General features: G+C 41.6%; 2 protein-coding genes and 1 long non-coding RNA gene across 3 annotated transcripts; 1 reads left to right on the top strand and 2 right to left on the bottom strand.

Moving 5' to 3' along the window:
- Nucleotides 1-472: 472 nt before the first annotated feature.
- On the bottom strand, nt 473-6,430 carry LOC131327936 (protein FAR1-RELATED SEQUENCE 5-like). Its single transcript, XM_058361056.1, has 5 exons — nt 6,273-6,430; nt 3,208-3,291; nt 913-3,114; nt 753-814; nt 473-612 (listed from the first exon to the last, which is right to left on the bottom strand). Exons 1-5 carry the CDS (start codon nt 6,428-6,430, stop codon nt 473-475), a joined length of 2,646 nt encoding a protein of 881 aa, XP_058217039.1.
- A 163-nt stretch (nt 6,431-6,593) lies between these two features.
- On the top strand, nt 6,594-7,710 carry LOC131327937 (iridoid oxidase-like). The gene is made up of 3 exons (XM_058361057.1): nt 6,594-6,943; nt 7,472-7,552; nt 7,632-7,710. The coding sequence occupies exons 1-3, from the start codon at nt 6,594-6,596 to the stop codon at nt 7,708-7,710; spliced, it is 510 nt and encodes a 169-aa protein (XP_058217040.1).
- Nucleotides 7,711-7,715: 5 nt separating this feature from the next.
- Nucleotides 7,716-11,882, bottom strand: LOC131325999 (uncharacterized). Its single transcript, XR_009199891.1, has 4 exons — nt 11,610-11,882; nt 9,197-9,359; nt 8,347-8,440; nt 7,716-8,246 (listed from the first exon to the last, which is right to left on the bottom strand). It is a non-coding gene; the product is annotated as an uncharacterized LOC131325999 (long non-coding RNA).
- Between the last annotated feature and the right edge of the window lie 9,730 nt (nt 11,883-21,612).

Raw genomic sequence — 21,612 nt, forward strand, 5'->3', positions numbered from 1 at the left:
TCATTTTACGCCTTATGATGGAAATCATTTTACACCCAAAATTGTTTTACTTGTTATTTATCTAACCAAACAAAGTAAAATGGTTAAAATATTTTCTGCAAAAATATTTTACGTCAAAACAAACAGAGCCATATTGTGAGGGATGCTGCCATAAAATATCACTGTGTCAAGGGAGTATGGAGCAAAGATTTCTGATGACCAAAGAGGCATATTAAAAACTTCTTACGACCAAAGAAATTTAAAAAAAAAGAATACTCAGGTTGTAGTGCGTACAAAATTAGATCTGATACAAATCAAATTAACACCAGACAACCCTTACAAAAAAGAACACCTGAGTTCCAATTATCAACTACATTACTTAGAACAGAAGCAGAAATTCGTAGTCAATAAGATTTCGAATGTTCAAATTACTACAAATGTTGGAACACACAAGCTGGCCACAATCAAACTACTACGTCAAACTACTACACCATTACATTAACCAAGCCCAATTATAAGACAAAAAAAAGGTCACAAGTCCCGTTAACTCAAGATCTTCCAAGTCATCACAACCTTTGTATCTCCATATTGCCTTGCCATTTCCATCTCCGTAACCACAAACCCATGTAGTTTCTGAAACACAAATAAAATTAGCATTCAAACCATGCATAGTCATTGTCGATATCTATTTCGAGTGCGTATTTGACATAAAAAAAAACACTTACATTCTTCATCAAAGTCGTCGTCGTCGTCGCCGTCGTCGTCGTCGTCGCCGTCGTCGTCGTCGCCGTCGCCGTCGCCGTCGCCGTCGTCCAACCTAACATCTTGCGAAGAGCTAAGGCAAAAAAAAAATAAAAATAACCAATTAAATTAAAAGGCCACTATGAAACGATTTAAATTTATAAATGAACATATTTAAATGCATCCACCTACATGTTGAGAAGTTTTGGACAATTTCTTTTGTCATGCGACTGTCCCGTTAACCCACAACCATTACATTTTCTACTTTTCTTCACGGTCTTCTCTTTTCCTCCTTTCAATCGCTTACCACAACCCTTTGCCCTAACTTTAAGTGGTTCTTTAAAACAATATTGGCTGCCGAGAGAAACAGGCACTTGGGTATGATTCGTTGAACTACCATTGTAAGCACTCCTCATTAAAGCAATTTCCTTCTTCGCAAGTGATAGGTGCTTGGATACCACTTCAGTTCCTTCTTCATCTATTACACCGTATTCAATCACATCATGAGCTTGTTCAAACAGACCTTTTCGCCTCACGAAAATCGAATGGTCACATATTTGTTTCACAGCACTGCCCAAGTCATCCATAACTCTGCCCGCTTTTGCTGTTTTAGTCCACCTCTGCAAAATGTACTCCGTAGGGAGTTCCCTAATCTGCATTCTAGACAAGCACGCCAACATGTGGCGACATGGAATTCCATCGAATTCAAACATCTTACAACTGCAAGTCACATGGTTCGATAACTTGTCTACCGAAACCTTACGACCTCTCGAATTTTCCATTTCTTCCCTTTGAACTTCCCACACACATCGATGTTCATCCTCATGTGTAAGCGTAAGCACATAGGCACCAATTTGAAATATTTCCTCCTGAAATTTCTTAAATATAGCTAGTGTGTATATTTCACTCATTCTCTTTTCCATCAAATACGAGGTTTTCAAGATTGGCTTCTCATTTACATCCTTGTGATCCAAATCCAATTCATTATGTCGTAGACGTGAAAGTGCACTATTGAACCGTGTCACAAAATCCAACATTGAATTATCCAAAGACACATACCTCTTGAAGAATGAATGAGAAATTTCAGCTCTTTGACTACTTGTCATGTGAGCGGAGAAAATGTGTTTCGTAAATGCTGGCACCCATCTCTCACGAATTTCGTACTTGCCCTGCAACCATTCATTGTTGGACAGCATAGATTTTCCGACAAGATCTACCCATATTGCTTCAAACTCTTCGGGGCTCTCGGAATTCCAAATACATTTTTTGAACTCCTCATAATATTGTTTATATGCCAATGCACCTATCTTTTCAGAAAATTTACTAACAATGTGCCAAATGCAATATCTATGAAACGTAGTTGGAAGAACACAAGCAATTGCTTTGGTCATTGCTAGATCTTGATCAGTAATGATGATTTTGGGCGGGGGTCCAGGCATCGCTTTCAAGAATTCCTTCAAAAGCCACTCAAAGGAATCACTTGATTCGTCGCTTAAGAATGCACACCCAAAAAGCGTTGTTTGCCCATGGTGATTAACCCCTAATAGAGGTGCAAATATCAAACAATATTTGTTTGTGTTGTATGTTGTATCGAACACCACCACGTCCCCAAAATATTGGTATAACTTCCTAGAGGTTGCATCGGCCCAAAAACAATGAGTCATTCTATCTTCATCATCTCTCTCGAATGTAAACATAAAACCGGGATTCTTTGCTTTTTTCCTCTCAAAATGCTCGTACAACATGTTGGCGTCATGTCCACCAACAAATGCCTTCTTATCCCTCCCATAGTTGTAAAGGTCTCGTCGTGTAAATCCAACATTTTCAAAACCCCCGGCTTGCACCTCAAAAAAACTCATTTGTTGACAGGGTGGCACATTTGCAGCTGAAAGTTGTTGTGATAATGATTTTTGTGCATCCGACACTCGACGGTGAGATTTCAACAAATGCACCTTCTTTGGCGTCGTAAGTTCGTGGTTATGCACCTCAACAAATTGTTTCACAACAAACCCTTCACCTAACCGATTTTTCACGACTGACAGTTTTGCACGACAACCCTCTCTAGTTAAACCCCGACGCCGATTATTGGCTTTAGAATTTTTCCTCACCCCTTCTTTGAAACAAACATACTCCTTCCTAATGGTTTCCTTGTTCTTATTCGTCTTGCTAGAAAAGATTCGCAAACTAAAACCAGCTTCCTTAGCGTAATTGTTGTAAAACTTGAAAACCTTGTCTAAGTTATCAAATTGTTGTCCAATTTTTGGTATCAATTCGGCTTTCACTTGAGGAGTTAAAAGTCGTTGGGTAGAATTACCAGACTCCACACACGGTTGAGATGGTGACGGTGAGGATGGTGATGGTGAGACTAGTGGTATATCATCCAAAGATAGCATTCTACACACCAAAAGACAACAATAGCTATTTAGGTAACTACACTAGAAAAACAACGTTCTACACTATTTGTCTACACCAGAGAAAGAGATATACCTTTGAGGTGGTGGTTGAAACATAGGGGTTTCATTGACGCTAGAAATTTCTTCATGTTCCATTTCTGGTTCAAACATATAAGATCTGTACAAGAGTGCAAGATTCATATTCAGTAAACTACTATGCCTATTCCATAGCTAGTGGGCATAGTTTACGATTTATAAGCAACAAAAAATAGCCTAGTCATCCCTACATGTCAAATTGGTGAAGTTAATCATTTACCTTAGACTATATCCACTTAAACAACGTGAATTCAAGGATGGAAACAAGTAAAATTGATTGAAAAAGCATAACTCTTCCGCCCTAGTCGACCAACCCCGCTTTAGAAATTCACCAAAATTGTATACTTAACCGAACCGAATCACTTGATTCCAACGCCAATCCCTTCTTAACTTAAATATGCAGCTCCTGTCAGCATACCCAAATCCACCCATAATGTTCATCATGCCCAGAAAGGTAAAAGAAGACAGCCACGCACAGATTTGCACATCCAGGAAACAGCCGGTATACAAAAATTCATAACTAATTCTGTGATTATCGGTTTTTCATGATCTTGGTACCAAAATGTTCGTATTGAAACGTACTTTAACTGTTATGAAGACATAAAAAATTGATTCATAGTAGAAGGGCTCCCAAAAGACAGATTACCAAAACCCACGAAATTTTCAGCATACCCAAATCCACCCATAATGTTCATCATGCCCAGAAAGGTAAAAGAAGACAGCCACGCACAGATTTGCACATCCGGGAAACAGCCGGTATACAAAAATTCATAACTAATTCTGTGATTATCGGTTTTTCATGATCTTGGTACCAAAATGTTCGTATTGAAACGTACTTTAACGTTTATGAATACATCAAAAATTGATTCCTAGCAGAAGGGCTCCCAAAAGACAGATTACCATAACCCACGAAATTTTCAGCATACCCAAAGCCACCCATAATGTTCATCATGCCCAGAAAGGTAAAAGAAGACAACCACGCACAGATTCGCACATTCAGGAAACAGCCGGTATACAAAAATTCATAACTAATTGTGTGATTATCGGTTTTTCATGATCTTGGTACCAAAATGTTCGTATTGAAACGTACTTTAACGTTTATGAATACATCAAAAATTGATTCCTAGCAGAAGGGCTCCCAAAAGACAGATTACCATAACCCACGAAATTTTCAGCATACCCAAAGCCACCCATAATGTTCATCATGCCCAGAAAGGTAAAAGAAGACAACCACGCACAGATTCGCACATTCAGGAAACAGCCGGTATACAAAAATTCATAACTAATTGTGTGATTATCGGTTTTTCATGATCTTGGTACCAAAATCTTCGTATTGAAACGTACTTTAACGTTTATGAATACATCAAAAATTGATTCCTAGCAGAAGGGCTCCCAAAAGACAGATTACCATAACCCACGAAATTTTCAGCATACTCAAGATTTATTCAAGACTCAAATCAAGCAAAACAAAAATTCAACACTAAACCAGCTTAAAAATAAAGCACAATTTTTGGAGCAACAACCCTAACCCTTCAAATCAAGCAAAGCCCTAAAAGCCATAAATCTAGAGCAGAGAGAGAGAGAGAGAGAGAGAGAGAGAGAGAGAGAGAGAGAGAGAGAGAGAGAGAGAGAGAGAGAGAGAGAGAGAGAGAGAGAGAGAGAGAGAGACCTTGAGGTGTTCTTCTTCTTCGTCGTCGTCTGACTTCGTCGTTGGATCAAAATCGTTCTTCGTTCTCCTGTGTTCGAACACAAGGGGTTAGGGTTTACGGTTCTGTACGGAACGAGAGAGAGACAGAGGGAGAGAGAATGAGAGATCGAGAGAGACCTTGCGTGGTGTTCTTCTTCTTCGTCGTCGTCTGGCTTTGAAATCGTCTGGTCGTCGTCTGGTTTCAAATCGCCTGTCTCGCTTCTCTCTCTCTCTTCTGCGTATCAAAATGAAAAAAGGGGAAAGAAGGATCCGATGCAGTGGCGGAATGACCCGCGTGTTAACTTTACCCGTGACCCGCCCGGCTATTACCCGCGAATCCCTTCTTTAAAACGCCAGCCGTTGGATTAGATCCAACGGCTGAGATGAAAGTCCCGCACGAAACCTAATTTAAGGGATCCCTTATATGAACCTGAGTGTATATATATATATATATATATATATATATATATACACACACACACACACACACACACACACATACAGTCAGTCTCAAATGAGGGAGTCTTTATTTTAGTTAAATTGCGGACCTCCTTATTTCTCCCATTTTTCAATCGAATTTCAATAATCCGAGCCGCTCAATGTGTTCAGAACGTGATTTTAAGGGTACCCGCTAGAAATCGGCAAAAAAAATGACCGGGAAGGGGTTCATCCGAGCAGTTTTTGTTTGAACCGTTCGATAAAAAACAAACAAAAACTATTCGGATGAAGCCCTTCCCGGTCATTTTTTTTTATTGATTTCTCGCGGATACCCTTAAAATCACGTTCTGAACACATTGAGCGGCTCGGATTATCGAAATTCAATCGGGAAAGGGAGGTCCGCATTTTATTAAAATGAGGTACTCCTTACGGGAGACGAACTATATATATATATATATATATATGGGGCGGTTCCGGAGATGTGTTCAGAACGTGATTTTAAGGGAAACTGGCAAAAACACTAACCGGGAAGGGTTTAATTTGAGCAGTTTTTTATTGAACCGTTCAATAAAGTTTAATAAAAAATTATTCGGATGAAGCCCTTTCTGGTCATTTTTTTTGCTGATTTCTCATGAGTACCCTTAAAATCACGTTCTGATTACATTGAGCGGCTCGGATCATCAAAATTCGATCGAAAACTTGGGGGTTTTTATAAGGGTCCCCGGAACCGCCTGATATATATATATATATATACACACACACACACACACACTTCTTAATTTCAACCCTTTTCCCAAGAACCCAACTCTCAGATGATTTGAAGTTGGTTTGATTTCTTATATATACAGTATTTTGAACACAAAGTTTCAAGAGAAAAGTACACCAAAAAAACAAAAGCTCAAACACAAAAAAATGGTGGCCAGTTGGTTTTCATTTACCTGGTTGAGTCGCGTTTCGCGCTACCACTTGCTCTTTTTCTTCTTCTTCCTCTTCTGCTCATTTGGACGCAGAACAAGGCAACCAAACAGAGACCACCAGGGCCAGCTGGATGGCCAGTGGATGGAAATATGTTTGATATTGGAACTATGCCACACATGCATAACCCTGTCCAAGCTCAGATTCAAATATGGACCAGTACTTTGGTTAAAGCTCGGATCGGTATATACCATGGTTATACAATCACCCAAGGCAGCTGCAGAATCGTTCAAGAACCACGACTCCACCTTCTGCGACCGAAGAGTCCCCCATGCACAGACATCATGGAACTACAACCAAGGATCAATGGCCATAGCGTCGTTGGAGTCCACGGGAAGGTTGAAGAGAAGAATATGGATAAGCTCCCTTATTTGCAGGTAGTAGTGAAGGAAAACCTCCGATTACACCCTGCAGTTCCATTACTTCTACCACGGAATGCAATGCACGATTCTAGCTACATGGGGTATCAAATACCCAAGACTACACAAGTGCTTGTGAATGCATGGGCAATCGGGAGAGACCCAGAGTCCTGGGACGACCCCTTGTCTTTCAAGCCCGAGAGGTTTCTGGGCAAGAACATTGACTACAAAGGGCAACACTTAGAGTTCATCCCGTTTGGATCTGGGAGAAGAATGTGCGTTAGCTCAACGGGTGGTTCACCTTGCTCTGGCCTCCCTCATACATTCTTTTGATTGGGAGGTTAGCTCTCTGACTACAGAAATTGACATGACCGAAAGGGCGGGGATGGGATTGAGGAAGCTAGTACCATTAAAAGCAATACCCACAGAGCGAAATTCCATACAAGTGACCATCTAGGTTTCAAGTTCATGGAAAAACTTGATGCATTTTCTATGCTTTGTTGGATAAATAAATGATGTGGAGGTGATCGTATAGTTTGTTTTGTTTTTGGCCTTGTTTTTGCAATTTCATCCGTTGTGGTGCATGTTGTCTATTTCTTGTGTTTCTTAATAAATGTTGTCAACAAAAAATAAATTTTTGTTGCCAATACCATGTATCCAAAGAAGAAGTTATTTTTGTTGGCACTGAAATTTGATCAAGCGTTGCAATACCCTGAGCCGAAGACAATCAAACGGTGTTGGATGCATTTCAGGGAGTTTGCTATAGATTGACAGGGCAAATCACGTTGTATGTACAATTGCAGTAATCCAATCCGTAGTTGGTTTGGATTTCACACAGCCATTGACACGCAGTGCAATGCCATGTATGATCACACTGATGCAATGTAAATTTGGTTTTCTCAGTTGCTGCTATAAAATACCTGTTCTAAAGACTACAATCTGTGGCACATATTTGTATTGAAGCAAGGCAGGAAGTTTGTTACCAACACCAAAAGCTAGGGCGAAGACCGGTGAAGAGAATGTCATTGATCCGAACCTGTAATGATGTGCAACGGCCAACAGAAATTTGATTTTGGCAATTCAATATTTCAATTCACTAGTTTCCTTAAAATCTGCTGAAAGTTATCATAACTCTTTATTTGGCAACTACCCAAATCCATCTGTGCACTCTATAAGAAACATCAAAATCCCGTTACAAAAAAACTTTAACAAGCTTAGCTAATCCATCAGTGCACTCATCCAGAGAGAATGAGTCCTAACCCCTCCTCATCACAACCAACATAATAACCATGACTGCCAATCCCATGAAGGATGCCGCCACAGCTCCACCAGAAAAGGTTGTTCCGGCACTTCCATCGGTCTCTGCTGTTGGGCTTCTAAATAGATCCTGAAAGTAATCAGATAATTTGTTCATCATTTCAACCACTTTACTCTTCACGCCCTGAAAATAATCCATATAATGCTCATATGCATAATCTGCAAATTGCGCGGAATCATAAGAATCATCGACGATTTCTGATGATTGACGATCAAGAAAACTTGCATCGGCAGCATATTGTTCCATGACTGGATCCATATCTGAGAAGGCATTATTTGCACAGATGAATAACATGAAACTTTGTGGTAACAAATGCCCAAAAAAAAAAAAAAGAGGAACGGAAGGCGGAAAAGTTCTTACTGCTTTTCTGGGACTTGAAAAACTCCACCAGTGCCTCGTTTTCAAGTACAGCATCCCATATTTTCGGGTCACTAGCAATTGAAGCAACAACAGACTACAGAAAACACCAACATCAGAAACCATACTTATGGGACTTGAAAAACTTCTCCACCGACTCGTTTTCAAGTACATCATCCCCTATTTTTGGGTCACTAGCAATTGAATCAACAACAGACTACAGAACGCACCACAATCTGGATGTATCCGTTACATTATCTTTTAATTCTATAGGTTATAAAACTAGGAGGTGGATCAAAGAATGGAACAAATGGGAGTCAAATAATCAATAACAGAGATCTTAAAAATGACATGATGAAGTCAGAAACATCAGCTACCACACAAAATGTCCCCAACTATTTCGAAAGTTGTGAAGAACATCATTAGCACGCGCTTGTCATTTGTGATATTTGACCTATTATCGGTTGATTTCTAAGAAGTAGAAACAAATGACTGCATGCTCGAAGTTGAAATGGCCAGTCACACTTGCTACCAGTTGAGATACTCTCCAGCTTTAATATAAAGTATATAAACCGGCCAAATGGATACCTCTCGAGTAGGTAAATTGCTCAAAAAAGTAAATTGAGTGGAATATATAGCAAGTTGTACAATACTATAGCACACATACATTAATAACACAAGTTGAACAAAAAAATTAATCTCCCAAGCACAGTGTAACTAATTAAGAGCACATACATACACTGGACATGTAATTCGATGATTTCATAGCATTGTGGGAAAATAGCATAAACATGAGTAACTAAGAAGCTACATTTCGGAAGGAGATGTTAAAAGAAAATTTTCTTCTCAGTACCTGAGCTACCTGACTCTCATTGAGAAGCCTAAATGCTTTAATAGCATCTTTCGGAACTGACTTTGCTCTGGCCTAACCTGTACTGCAAAGCAACAAATCAGACTCATGATCACCAGCATACGGATCACCAGAGCCAGTAGAATAAGGCGAGGACAGATAGACCCTGAAAGTTATCCCAAACAAGAGAGCAAAAAAAAAAATCAGCCGAACAAATTAGAGGGTATCCTGAAGAAATAACATCCGTAAAAGAGGACTAAGCACTAGGTGTGGGGTGGTGTTCTTCAGGAATCCCCTATTTGGTTCTCTGGTTCGGATCTAGCCGGAGCTCCGCCTTCAAACCTAGTCCGCTTGTCTTTCAAGGCAAAGAACCACCATCAGCGCCTAACACAGGTGACGACCTGGACCAATGGTTAAGTAAGTCCTTGATTCAGAATGCGAAGTATAGAGCTTTTAGGTGAATAGTAACAGCATACCTCTTTAGGTTGTGAGACTGTAATTTGTCTTAAGCTAGGCACATACCCTAACCGTCTAGTGTGGCATCATGGATGACATAGTAAACCAGGCAGTTATGCTGACATGGCCGAATGGTCCGTTCGTGAGATGGGGGGATCATATAACTGTGGCTTAGGTAGGACTGGACTCGACCCAGCATGATTCAGTTTGGATCACACGTTCAGGCCATATGATTGGCCCTGTTTCGGCCCGTCATACACAGTTCAGCCTGAACGCTTAGCCCAAAATGTCTGGTAATCCGCTAGGCCCAATTGAACCTGATGATTCAGCCCAGTACACTATGCTTTCTAAACCACCTGTGAAGTCCAACTCACGCTTATCATGTTTATCCTTGGAACATTAAGCAACTGCGAAGAAACATGTCCTACAATATGGGCAACTGACAACCAGTAGAATGATCTAACATTACATATCAACGACAATTCGTTACAGATAACAACCACAATTTATACATCAAGTCCCAGAAGGCGGACTAATATAAGATTGAAAAAAAGTAGGAAACAATCCAACAAAATTATTAGCAAACTCAAGTCATACGGCTACAGGAGAATCCTATCCAGGCTATCTAGCCAACTTATCAGTTATTAGCAAGCTGCGAAAAGCAAACAACCAATAACTGAAAGGAGGAATTCTAGGCTGTAAGATATTCCGGACCCATGTAGAAAACATGAACACATGTCCTAAATCATGGTACAGAAGAAGTAGGCTTCCATAGATTACAATGTCACAATGTTTGAATGAAACTAAAAGAACTACTGGTGTAATCTACAATGCCAGAATGTACTGAATCAAAAAATAAGTATGTGATAGTTGAAGTAGCCTAAAGAATCGTTTCAATATACAAATGTAATGAATTGGAAAGCAAAAATCTTATGATATAATAAGTACTAGAAATTGTCCGTGCCTGAAGTGCAACACTTTTGGATCCCGACTAAAATGAATTAACTTCATCTAAGAAGTGCAACACGTTTTTGAACACGACTAAAATGAATCAACTTCTACAATCTGAAATCTGAGGAGTGCAATTGTGTGCCCCTACCTGAAGGCACTAATTCAAAAGCATTGACATAAAATAATGAAAAAATTTCATGCACCCTCAACACTAAAGCTGCTTAATCTCAATAGAAGATATTACCCAAAGAATCAAAGCAAATGCAAAACCGCTATTTTTTCAAGATTACTTCAACAAAACCTCTATTTTTTTCCCGTAAACGTGTCAACAAATTTATACATTCATGGAAACACAGAAGGAACACTAACAGTGATCAAAGCAAACACCAACGGTATAATTAATGAAGCTTTCTCTCCATCATCTGCAAAGCACCAACGTAATCACTTTCGTTACCAAAATAACTATTTTCCTTCCAACAACCTTATGATATATAATAAACATACGTTTCGATAAAAAATATATGTCTATTAAGCCGACCTCCTTGGGGTCAAAATTCTGGTTCCGCCACTGTTTAGCATGCCACTCATGTTTAGCATGCCACTTATTATTACACTTTCTTACTTATGATTTTCATACTCTCTTGTTTGACTTGTCGTATTCAATATCTTACATGTTCTAAGTTCTAACATTCCAGATAATTCTTTTATCAAAAGACAAAAGACAAAACTCAAAAGAGATATCAAGCCAAGTAAGAATACAATGAAAGGCAGGCTTTCAATAATGGTATCGGGATATGTACAGTAACTATCGCAGTAGAATGGTATCAAGAGTATCAAACAATATAGAAGGTTTAAAGTGTCTAAATCACCCGTAATGGTTGTGAACGGGTCTGTAATATGTAACGGCTAAAACCACGAATGGAAGCTCATTGATAAGCACAAAATTACACCAATAGGAATTTGAAAATATTAATGAAAATCACAAGTTCGAGATAGAAAAAAATGATACTTGTCGAGAGCGTCGTTTAGTTGACTAGTGGCTTCTCTAGCTTCTTCAATCGTCGGCACTGCACCAAACACGAGCCTCGGTATCGGCTCACCGGGACATCCGATCACCTCTTGCTCGCCGTCAGCGAACTCCCAGTCGTCGAACTCCCAACACGGCCTCTGAGCCGACGCCTCGATCAGGTAGTTGTTCTGAGAACATGTGAGGAATCTCCAATTCAGTGACTACACAACGGAAATTGGGACACGTAGTAATAATGGGCGGCTCCACGATTTTAGTTTAGCGGTTGTCAAGAATATTGAAAGATTGTATATAAGATAATCATATTAGGCCTAGTTTATTTTGTTTTGTTAAGATATATGAAGTATTAATCCATAAAATTAAGTGATTTTCATTTACTTATGATTCAGTACTATATTAAAGAAAAATCAAATTATATTGAAAGAGAAGTAAGAAATAATAATAATAATAATAAGTATATTTTCTGAACATTCGCTTGAACCCTCTCGGAACCTAGTGCAGTGTTGAAATCAGCACATGGGCTGCTGAAGTGTGGCTCCAATTCTCTCATTGGTCAAAGATGGCAGCCTTGGCAGCCTTTGTAGACTTCAAAAGATTTGCCTAAATCTTGAAAATCCCAGGCATGGGATTGCAGTAAATGAGCCTCTCGTGGCTCATGAATAGGGCTCCAGGTTTTGGCTATAAATTGGAGTCCTCTGCTTGGGGTTTGTATCTCTCTTGAGTGAGAGACCAGAGAGGAGAGTGAGGTAGTGTAGAGAGAGTAGAGCAACGTGAGGGCTCCTCCTTCGGGAGGGAGCCGAGCTCATCCTATGAGGCTCTGTCAAAAAGAGAATGATAGAGCATCTGAAAATCAGAGAGAGTTTGAGAGCAGCATATGTATGCATTTGTATCAGTCTATGAGTGAGTGTGAGTTTGAGTGATTTTGTAATCCTCCTCTTCCTCTATAATAGAAATTCGTCGGCCCTCTCCCGTGGACGTACTCGATTTTGGGGAACCACGTAAATCCGTTGTCTCTATGTTCAATTGGGTGTGTGTGTTTCTGGTTTGATCCTTATTTCCGCAACAATTGGTATCAAAGCGCCGGGTTCGGGCTGCGGACATCACCGGAGGAGCACGGACAGCACGATCGGAAGAAAGCACGGAGCATGGCCTAAGCTGGGTTCTCGGTTGAGCCGTCTGAAAACTCAATCGGACCAGTAAGGGTTGTGCACCTCACTGAGACGAGTCTATAGGAGGTGACGGGGTCGAGTTTCGTCACCGGATGAAGGCTCGGGAGCCATTCGATCGCTGTGGGCGAAGTCGGCGACGGGCAGAGAGGCTGTTTTGAAAAGCCCGATATTGTGGTTGCTCGAATTGAAGGTTGGAGCACAGGGTCGGATGGGGCTTGAAGAGACGATCACAACGGTGGTCGGAACGTCGCCGGAGGTGGCCGGAGGAGCGAGCACGCGCCGGTCAAAGGTGGGGCGTGCGAAGCGCGTCAGATCTGCGCGCGCGCGTGGATAGCGCACGCTGGCACGCGGAGAGCACACGCTGGCGTGTGGAGAGCGTGTGCCGGTCAACGCCACATGGGCGGTCAACGCTGACTAGGCGATGAGTCAGCGGCCCAGTAAGCAGCCACGTCAGCGACCACGTGGCGGTGCCACGTCAGCAGGAATGTCCCATTTTGGTGACACGTCAGCAGGTCAACGCTGACATGGCAGTCCAGTCAGCGGTACAGTGGCTGGTCAATGGTCAAACTGCCAGTTTTGGTTTTTTGCGATTTCGGGGCCATTCGGACTCCGTTTTTCGCGTATGATTAGTCGATTTTGACTATCTCGACGTTCCGGACGCAACCGCGGGCTCCATTTTCGGATTGGGGGCTCCTAGGCCGGTGCGAGCGCTTAGCGGAGCAGACTTGCAGAGATCGGAGGTTGATCGAGGCAAACATGCGCGGAGCTAGTGAGCAAGGATACACTCGGGTTGGTAGTGACACAGGCGCTCACTAGTGCATTGGTTTGCGGAGATGATTGACAGTGATCGGAAGCAGTCTGGTTCAATCGGATTTTGTGCTCTGTGATTGGGCACGGTGCGTTCGGGGTTCAGTCGCGGAAGATCTGGTCTTGCAAGGAGACACTCGGTCAGTTGGTAGATACACTTCCGGTGTGGGGGTGGTGAAACTTCTGATGGCTAGCAGTGACACAGGCGCTTGACTAGAGGGGCAGAACGGGATTGACGAACGCGGATTACAGCATCCAGGGGGCAGGGGTGTGACCACAGGGGATCACTTCCCCTTGTTATATGAAAAGTGCAGTGTGTGCACTGTGTGTGTGTGAGTAAAGCTGAAGGTGGAGCTGCCACCGTTATTGGGGAATTTGATTTTGAATCTACTGCAGATCTGTCCGCTGAAGTTATTGGGAGTGAGTTTGATGGTGGTTCAAGCTCAGTCCACCTGATTCAATGTTAAGCACCTTCGGGGTGCATGCGCCTCTGGGGCGCCTGGCTCAATCGAGGTTGAGCATTTGGCTTGATGTGGGTCAAGCATCTGAATTTGTATATGAATCTGTTGCCGGGACTTTTGAGTTGTCGCGCGACTTGTCCGAATCTGTTCTGAAGTTTACTCGAAGACTTCGGAAATCTGGCTCTTCTGTTGGTTTGTTCCGGTATTTTGAATTTGTTAAGAGCATCTGTTATCTGCAGTCAGTCTGTTTGTTTGTTCTGTTTTGAGAGCACTGTTGTTTGCTTCTATAGTTTGCTCTCTTGTCTCTCTTTGTTTGTTCGAGTTTGTAGAGAGTCTGTTTGTTCTGTTTTTGGATTGTATTTGGGGGCAGCATCGGACTTTTTGGAGAATTGTCGTCAAGGTGGAGATTGTTGAAATCAGCACATAGGCTGCTGAAGTGTGGCTCCAATTCTCTCATTGGTCAAAGATGGCAGCCTTGGCAGCCTTTGTAGACTTCAAAAGATTTGCCTAAATCTTGAAAATCCCAGGCATGGGATTGCAGTAAATGAGCCTCTCGTGGCTCATGAATAGGGCTCCAGGTTTTGGCTATAAATTGGAGTCCTCTGCTTGGGGTTTGTATCTCTCTTGAGTGAGAGACCAGAGAGGAGAGTGAGGTAGTGTAGAGAGAGTAGAGCAACGTGAGGGCTCCTCCTTCGGGAGGGAGCCGAGCTCATCCTATGAGGCTCTGTCAAAAAGAGAATGATAGAGCATCTGAAAATCAGAGAGAGTTTGAGAGCAGCATATGTATGCATTTGTATCAGTCTATGAGTGAGTGTGAGTTTGAGTGATTTTGTAATCCTCCTCTTCCTCTATAATAGAAATTCGTCGGCCCTCTCCCGTGGACGTACTCGATTTTGGGGAACCACGTAAATCCGTTGTCTCTATGTTCAATTGGGTGTGTGTGTTTCTGGTTTGATCCTTATTTCCGCAACAATTGGTATCAAAGCGCCGGGTTCGGGCTGCGGACATCACCGGAGGAGCACGGACAGCACGATCGGAAGAAAGCACGGAGCATGGCCTAAGCTGGGTTCTCGGTTGAGCCGTCTGAAAACTCAATCGGACCAGTAAGGGTTGTGCACCTCACTGAGACGAGTCTATAGGAGGTGACGGGGTCGAGTTTCGTCACCGGATGAAGGCTCGGGAGCCATTCGATCGCTGTGGGCGAAGTCGGCGACGGGCAGAGAGGCTGTTTTGAAAAGCCCGATATTGTGGTTGCTCGAATTGAAGGTTGGAGCACAGGGTCGGATGGGGCTTGAAGAGACGATCACAACGGTGGTCGGAACGTCGCCGGAGGTGGCCGGAGGAGCGAGCACGCGCCGGTCAAAGGTGGGGCGTGCGAAGCGCGTCAGATCTGCGCGCGCGCGTGGATAGCGCACGCTGGCACGCGGAGAGCACACGCTGGCGTGTGGAGAGCGTGTGCCGGTCAACGCCACATGGGCGGTCAACGCTGACTAGGCGATGAGTCAGCGGCCCAGTAAGCAGCCACGTCAGCGACCACGTGGCGGTGCCACGTCAGCAGGAATGTCCCATTTTGGTGACACGTCAGCAGGTCAACGCTGACATGGCAGTCCAGTCAGCGGTACAGTGGCTGGTCAATGGTCAAACTGCCAGTTTTGGTTTTTTGCGATTTCGGGGCCATTCGGACTCCGTTTTTCGCGTATGATTAGTCGATTTTGACTATCTCGACGTTCCGGACGCAACCGCGGGCTCCATTTTCGGATTGGGGGCTCCTAGGCCGGTGCGAGCGCTTAGCGGAGCAGACTTGCAGAGATCGGAGGTTGATCGAGGCAAACATGCGCGGAGCTAGTGAGCAAGGATACACTCGGGTTGGTAGTGACACAGGCGCTCACTAGTGCATTGGTTTGCGGAGATGATTGACAGTGATCGGAAGCAGTCTGGTTCAATCGGATTTTGTGCTCTGTGATTGGGCACGGTGCGTTCGGGGTTCAGTCGCGGAAGATCTGGTCTTGCAAGGAGACACTCGGTCAGTTGGTAGATACACTTCCGGTGTGGGGGTGGTGAAACTTCTGATGGCTAGCAGTGACACAGGCGCTTGACTAGAGGGGCAGAACGGGATTGACGAACGCGGATTACAGCATCCAGGGGGCAGGGGTGTGACCACAGGGGATCACTTCCCCTTGTTATATGAAAAGTGCAGTGTGTGCACTGTGTGTGTGTGAGTAAAGCTGAAGGTGGAGCTGCCACCGTTATTGGGGAATTTGATTTTGAATCTACTGCAGATCTGTCCGCTGAAGTTATTGGGAGTGAGTTTGATGGTGGTTCAAGCTCAGTCCACCTGATTCAATGTTAAGCACCTTCGGGGTGCATGCGCCTCTGGGGCGCCTGGCTCAATCGAGGTTGAGCATTTGGCTTGATGTGGGTCAAGCATCTGAATTTGTATATGAATCTGTTGCCGGGACTTTTGAGTTGTCGCGCGACTTGTCCGAATCTGTTCTGAAGTTTACTCGAAGACTTCGGAAATCTGGCTCTTCTGTTGGTTTGTTCCGGTATTTTGAATTTGTTAAGAGCATCTGTTATCTGCAGTCAGTCTGTTTGTTTGTTCTGTTTTGAGAGCACTGTTGTTTGCTTCTATAGTTTGCTCTCTTGTCTCTCTTTGTTTGTTCGAGTTTGTAGAGAGTCTGTTTGTTCTGTTTTTGGATTGTATTTGGGGGCAGCATCGGACTTTTTGGAGAATTGTCGTCAAGGTGGAGATTGTTGAAATCAGCACATAGGCTGCTGAAGTGTGGCTCCAATTCTCTCATTGGTCAAAGATGGCAGCCTTGGCAGCCTTTGTAGACTTCAAAAGATTTGCCTAAATCTTGAAAATCCCAGGCATGGGATTGCAGTAAATGAGCCTCTCGTGGCTCATGAATAGGGCTCCAGGTTTTGGCTATAAATTGGAGTCCTCTGCTTGGGGTTTGTATCTCTCTTGAGTGAGAGACCAGAGAGGAGAGTGAGGTAGTGTAGAGAGAGTAGAGCAACGTGAGGGCTCCTCCTTCGGGAGGGAGCCGAGCTCATCCTATGAGGCTCTGTCAAAAAGAGAATGATAGAGCATCTGAAAATCAGAGAGAGTTTGAGAGCAGCATATGTATGCATTTGTATCAGTCTATGAGTGAGTGTGAGTTTGAGTGATTTTGTAATCCTCCTCTTCCTCTATAATAGAAATTCGTCGGCCCTCTCCCGTGGACGTACTCGATTTTGGGGAACCACGTAAATCCGTTGTCTCTATGTTCAATTGGGTGTGTGTGTTTCTGGTTTGATCCTTATTTCCGCAACATGCAGCAGCCCCTGCACGCAACAGTAATCAGTCATAGCGGCCGTAAATTTATAAAAATTGTTTTGGACAAAAAAAAAAGTGCCTTAATCCATGCGTAGGAAAGAGATACGTGTAGGTCGGCACATAAATAGGTCACGGTCTATATTTACTCGTAAAACTTTTCATTCGCCTTGTCAGAAAACGAGACGGTCGACGACGCCGGACGCGTGGCTTTGCGAGAGGCAGCGCCAAACGGATGCTCCGCCGGATGCAGCGACGGGACGCCGTGAAGGCCGGTGTTGGCGACGGTCTTCCTGGCCACCTTTGATGCTCCTCTCATGGCCCCTCCGCCTCCCATTTTTCCTTGCGACTGATTTGAGCCCTAGGACGAGATATATACTCCCGCCGCCCCAATTTGTTTGTCCAATTGTCGAAATACGTGTCTTTCAAAAATATACTTATAACTTACATTTTATAATGTTTTTTTTTTTTGAAAATTTTGTATAATAAAACTAATTGAGATCTATTAAACAAGATCCATATTGCATATTAAAAACATTACAAATTGAAAATTATAGCCAATTCTTTGAGAGGTCAAACGCTCTCAAAAAGTCAAAAATGGGACAAACAAACTGGGACGGAGGGAGTATATTAAGAGGGACTCTGTATATCAAACCGACGAGGTAAATCTGGATTCGTATATATATATATATATATATATATATATATATATATAGAGAGAGAGAGAGAGAGAGAGAGAGAGAGAGAGAGAGAGAGAGAATTGGCCCTGAAGGAGGACTCTTTAATTACGCGTGTTAGACGCATTTCAAATTTGGGTTAACAGTGAGTAATTATTCAGCACTCCCGCCGTCTACATGGTACTCCCAACCATTTACGTTACAACAAATTTTGCGATAGGAGTACGATTACTCACTTTTGTTGGTCGACTAGAAGACAAGAAACAACCTATATTGTGTGGTGGTTATCTTCTTTTTTTTTTTAAACAGCCCCACATGATACTCCGGAATTATTGAGTAATTTGCGGTTAACGATAGTATTAATTAAGTGGGTAATTACGGTTGACTACTTCTAAAAGATTAACGTATGTCCAATTTTAGCATATTTTTATGCTAACAAAAGGCAGCACAATATTCAAGAGTACCAACTGCTGGCGTAATAAGGAGAAGGAAATGATAGCACCCAAATCAACGGCTAAAACACAACACGTATCCCGCGAAACACCCAGATCACACCAGCTGGTCCGCTATCACAGCCGAACACAAAATTACAATTCTAGACACCCAACACTGCATGTATAAAAATCAAGTGGCACAATTGAAAAAATCAACCAAAATTGACATCCCAAAAAAAATCCATCCATTTTATTAAGGGGAGGATACAATCATACAGAATGTTATTTTTAGTAATAATAGTAATAATACAGATAGAGTAGAAAAATATATCAAGAAATGAACTTTGAAATTCATTGAGTAACAAATTACTCCAACAAGATTAATTAAGATTAATTAATATATAAATCATAGCCGATAATGATGAGACAATAATGTTATCAATTACGATGACAGGTTTTAATTCTTATAAGAGGATAATTAACACCGCTGCATCCATTTCTTTGGAGCTTATCTATGCAAAAATAAAATGAAAAAGAAAATGAAAAATGGCAACGAGGAAAATCAAAAGATGGTATGAATTTACAAAATGCTTTTATTTTTTTTCCATTCTTGTGAAAGGCAATGAGATTTGGTGATTCAATAAACTTCTCTTTTAAGTAGATCCTTAAGATTGTGCTTGGATTAATGTATGTTAAAAGAGAAAAAGATTGTGCTTAGAATGTGGAGGGATTTCCTTAAGGATTGAGAAAAAGATTGTGCTTAGAATGTGGAGGGATTTCCTTAAGGATTTATTTATGGGAGAATTTTTCATAAGTCCACTATATCACTTTCCAAACCCATCTAGTCCACTTCTAAGTTTCATAACCCATTAAAGTCCACTAATAATTTTAATGACAAAAATATCCCACCTAAAAAACATGTGCCTTGTTTGGCTAACACGAAAATATATATTTTTCATTTTTTTTCGTTTATGTTGCAATCAAGCCGCTGCCGCCGCCACCACTGTCACCGCGGCCGCCGCTGCCACCACCGTCGCCGCTGCCATCACGCCTCATATAACGTTATATGTGTAACAAAAAACGTATTTTTTCATTTTTCTCAATTCTTTTTATTGAACCCGCTACACTTAACATTTAACATTTAACGTTATATATGTGACCTCTTTTTGTTTTTTCCTTTTTTTTTTGTATTGATTTTTTAAAGTTATATGAGTGATAAAAAATTTCTAACATACAACATTATATATGTGGCAAAAAATTTCTAACATGCAACACTTCTTTTTTATTTTTCTTGTTTTTAGTCTTTAACATTATATGTTGGTCCATACAAAACATATAACATTATATGTGAATTTTTGAATACCCAAATATCGCAAAAAAAAAAAATCAGAACATATAACCTTATATATTTATTCAAAAAACTTCAAATATATCAGAAGCAAGTTGAAGAGGCCGCTACGCAGACCAAATCAATAAGTGATTGATGAAAAGCATAAATATAACCTTATATATTTATTAAAAAAACTTCAAATCTCTAACCCTAGGAAAAACACACATATAACCTTATGTATTTATTCAGAAACCTTCAAATCTGATGATAACCGGACACGGGACAAACAAAAGACCGGATCAACATTCTTATAATATTATATTTTTTGTTTTTATTACTTCAGATTTCTCTCCATTAAAACAAATAATCCAGTAAAACAAATAACAAAGAAGAAACAGATACCGATACGCTATATACGTATGTACTAAATATAAGAAATAGAGAAGAACATGAGAACATGAGATCATAAAAAAAAAACCCATCAGAAATAAACACGACCAATATTACTCGTCCGATCCATCGTCGCCACGGAAAATGGAGACCCGGTTGTAAAGCAGAAACTGTGCTGAAGACAAAACAAAGAGGAAGACAGCCTCTTGAACAACACCTTGATTTTTCTGGATCCCTTGAAAAGCCCATCACAATTGAGAGGATTTTTCTGGATCCCTTGAAAAGCCCATCACAATTGAGAGGATGTAGATTCACGTTGATAGCAAATCGTGGAAGAAATATCGTCAGCAATTCCAACCGCCAATTGATAATACCGCCCATTGATAAGTTGAAATCAAGGAAAAATAGTTTGGGTATTAAAAATATTATTTGAAAGGTCGCAAATATTTTTCGTTTGTAAACTTTGATAGATAACGAACAAATAATTTAATAAATAGATAATTAAATAAAAAAAATGTGATCTTAACAAGTTATGATCTTTGAGGTGTGAAAAGGCTAGGAAAAATAGTTCGGGGGTTGAAAACGATGTTCGGAAGGTCGAAAAGTCGATTCGAAACGAAACAGGTCAAACCGCAAGGTCTGACCGGTCAACCTCGCGATGGAGTCTTCTGCCGCATACTTGACCCTGGTTCTTGCGGCCCGCAGGTTGCGGCCGCAAGGTTGAAGGCAGAAACGTATTTTTTTGTTTTGGGCTCGGTTTTCGATGCATGGGTTCGTTCGGGCTATTGGGTTACGCATAAAAACAATAAATATACTTAGAGGAGTATTTGGAATGGATTATAATACCTTGGTTCGGGCCGAATTGATTTTAAAACGAATTTTGAAACTTTGGAGAAGACAACTTCGGTTTTGGCGATCGGGGGACCTTGGACTCGAATTGACCGACGTTTGGCGATGCTAGGAGTGGTAGAAACAGATTGGAATGGTCAATTCGGGTTTCGATTGGCTTTGGAATGGAAACCCACTTTTCTCTCTCTTTCTTTCTCTCTCTAGAACTCCATGGATTGGAGTTCGATTTTTCTCCGATTTCTCTCTCTCTGTGGACTGGTGGGGCGTGGGGAATTTTGTGGTATGCCCTAGGGTCGGAGTAGTGGGGTATATATAAGAGAATTTATTTGATAAAAGTGATAAAATTGAGTTTCAAGAGGAATCAAACTCTAGGGCCTGAGATGGACGGAAAATAGGGTTAGGGAGGAAGTAGAGATCGAGTAGGAGAGGGAGAGATGGAAGGAATTTCGGAATTATGCATGCACGTAATTTGTAGTGAAAGAAATAAAATAAAAACAAGGTAATTAGGATAAATTAATTATAATTGTATATATTTAATAATAAAGAGAATTT

Source organism: Rhododendron vialii, chromosome 5a (assembly GCF_030253575.1).
Source record: "Rhododendron vialii isolate Sample 1 chromosome 5a, ASM3025357v1".
Lineage (NCBI taxonomy): Eukaryota > Viridiplantae > Streptophyta > Magnoliopsida > Ericales > Ericaceae > Rhododendron > Rhododendron vialii.

Coding starts and splice junctions, on each gene's coding strand:
- LOC131327936 (XM_058361056.1), bottom strand. CDS start 6,430: ATGTGTGGCATAGTTCCAATATCAAACATATTTCCATCCACTGGCCAT. Junction 3,292..6,272: donor GCGAAACGCGACTCAACCAG/GTAAATGAAAAC, acceptor ACTCTTGTACAG/ATCTTATATGTTTGAACCAG. Junction 613..752: donor CGACGGCGACGACGACGACG/GCGACGACGACG, acceptor TTTGTGTTTCAG/AAACTACATGGGTTTGTGGT.
- LOC131327937 (XM_058361057.1), top strand. CDS start 6,594: ATGGAACTACAACCAAGGATCAATGGCCATAGCGTCGTTGGAGTCCAC. Junction 6,944..7,471: donor TTTGGATCTGGGAGAAGAAT/GTGCGTTAGCTC, acceptor GTACAATTGCAG/TAATCCAATCCGTAGTTGGT. Junction 7,553..7,631: donor TATGATCACACTGATGCAAT/GTAAATTTGGTT, acceptor TTTGTATTGAAG/CAAGGCAGGAAGTTTGTTAC.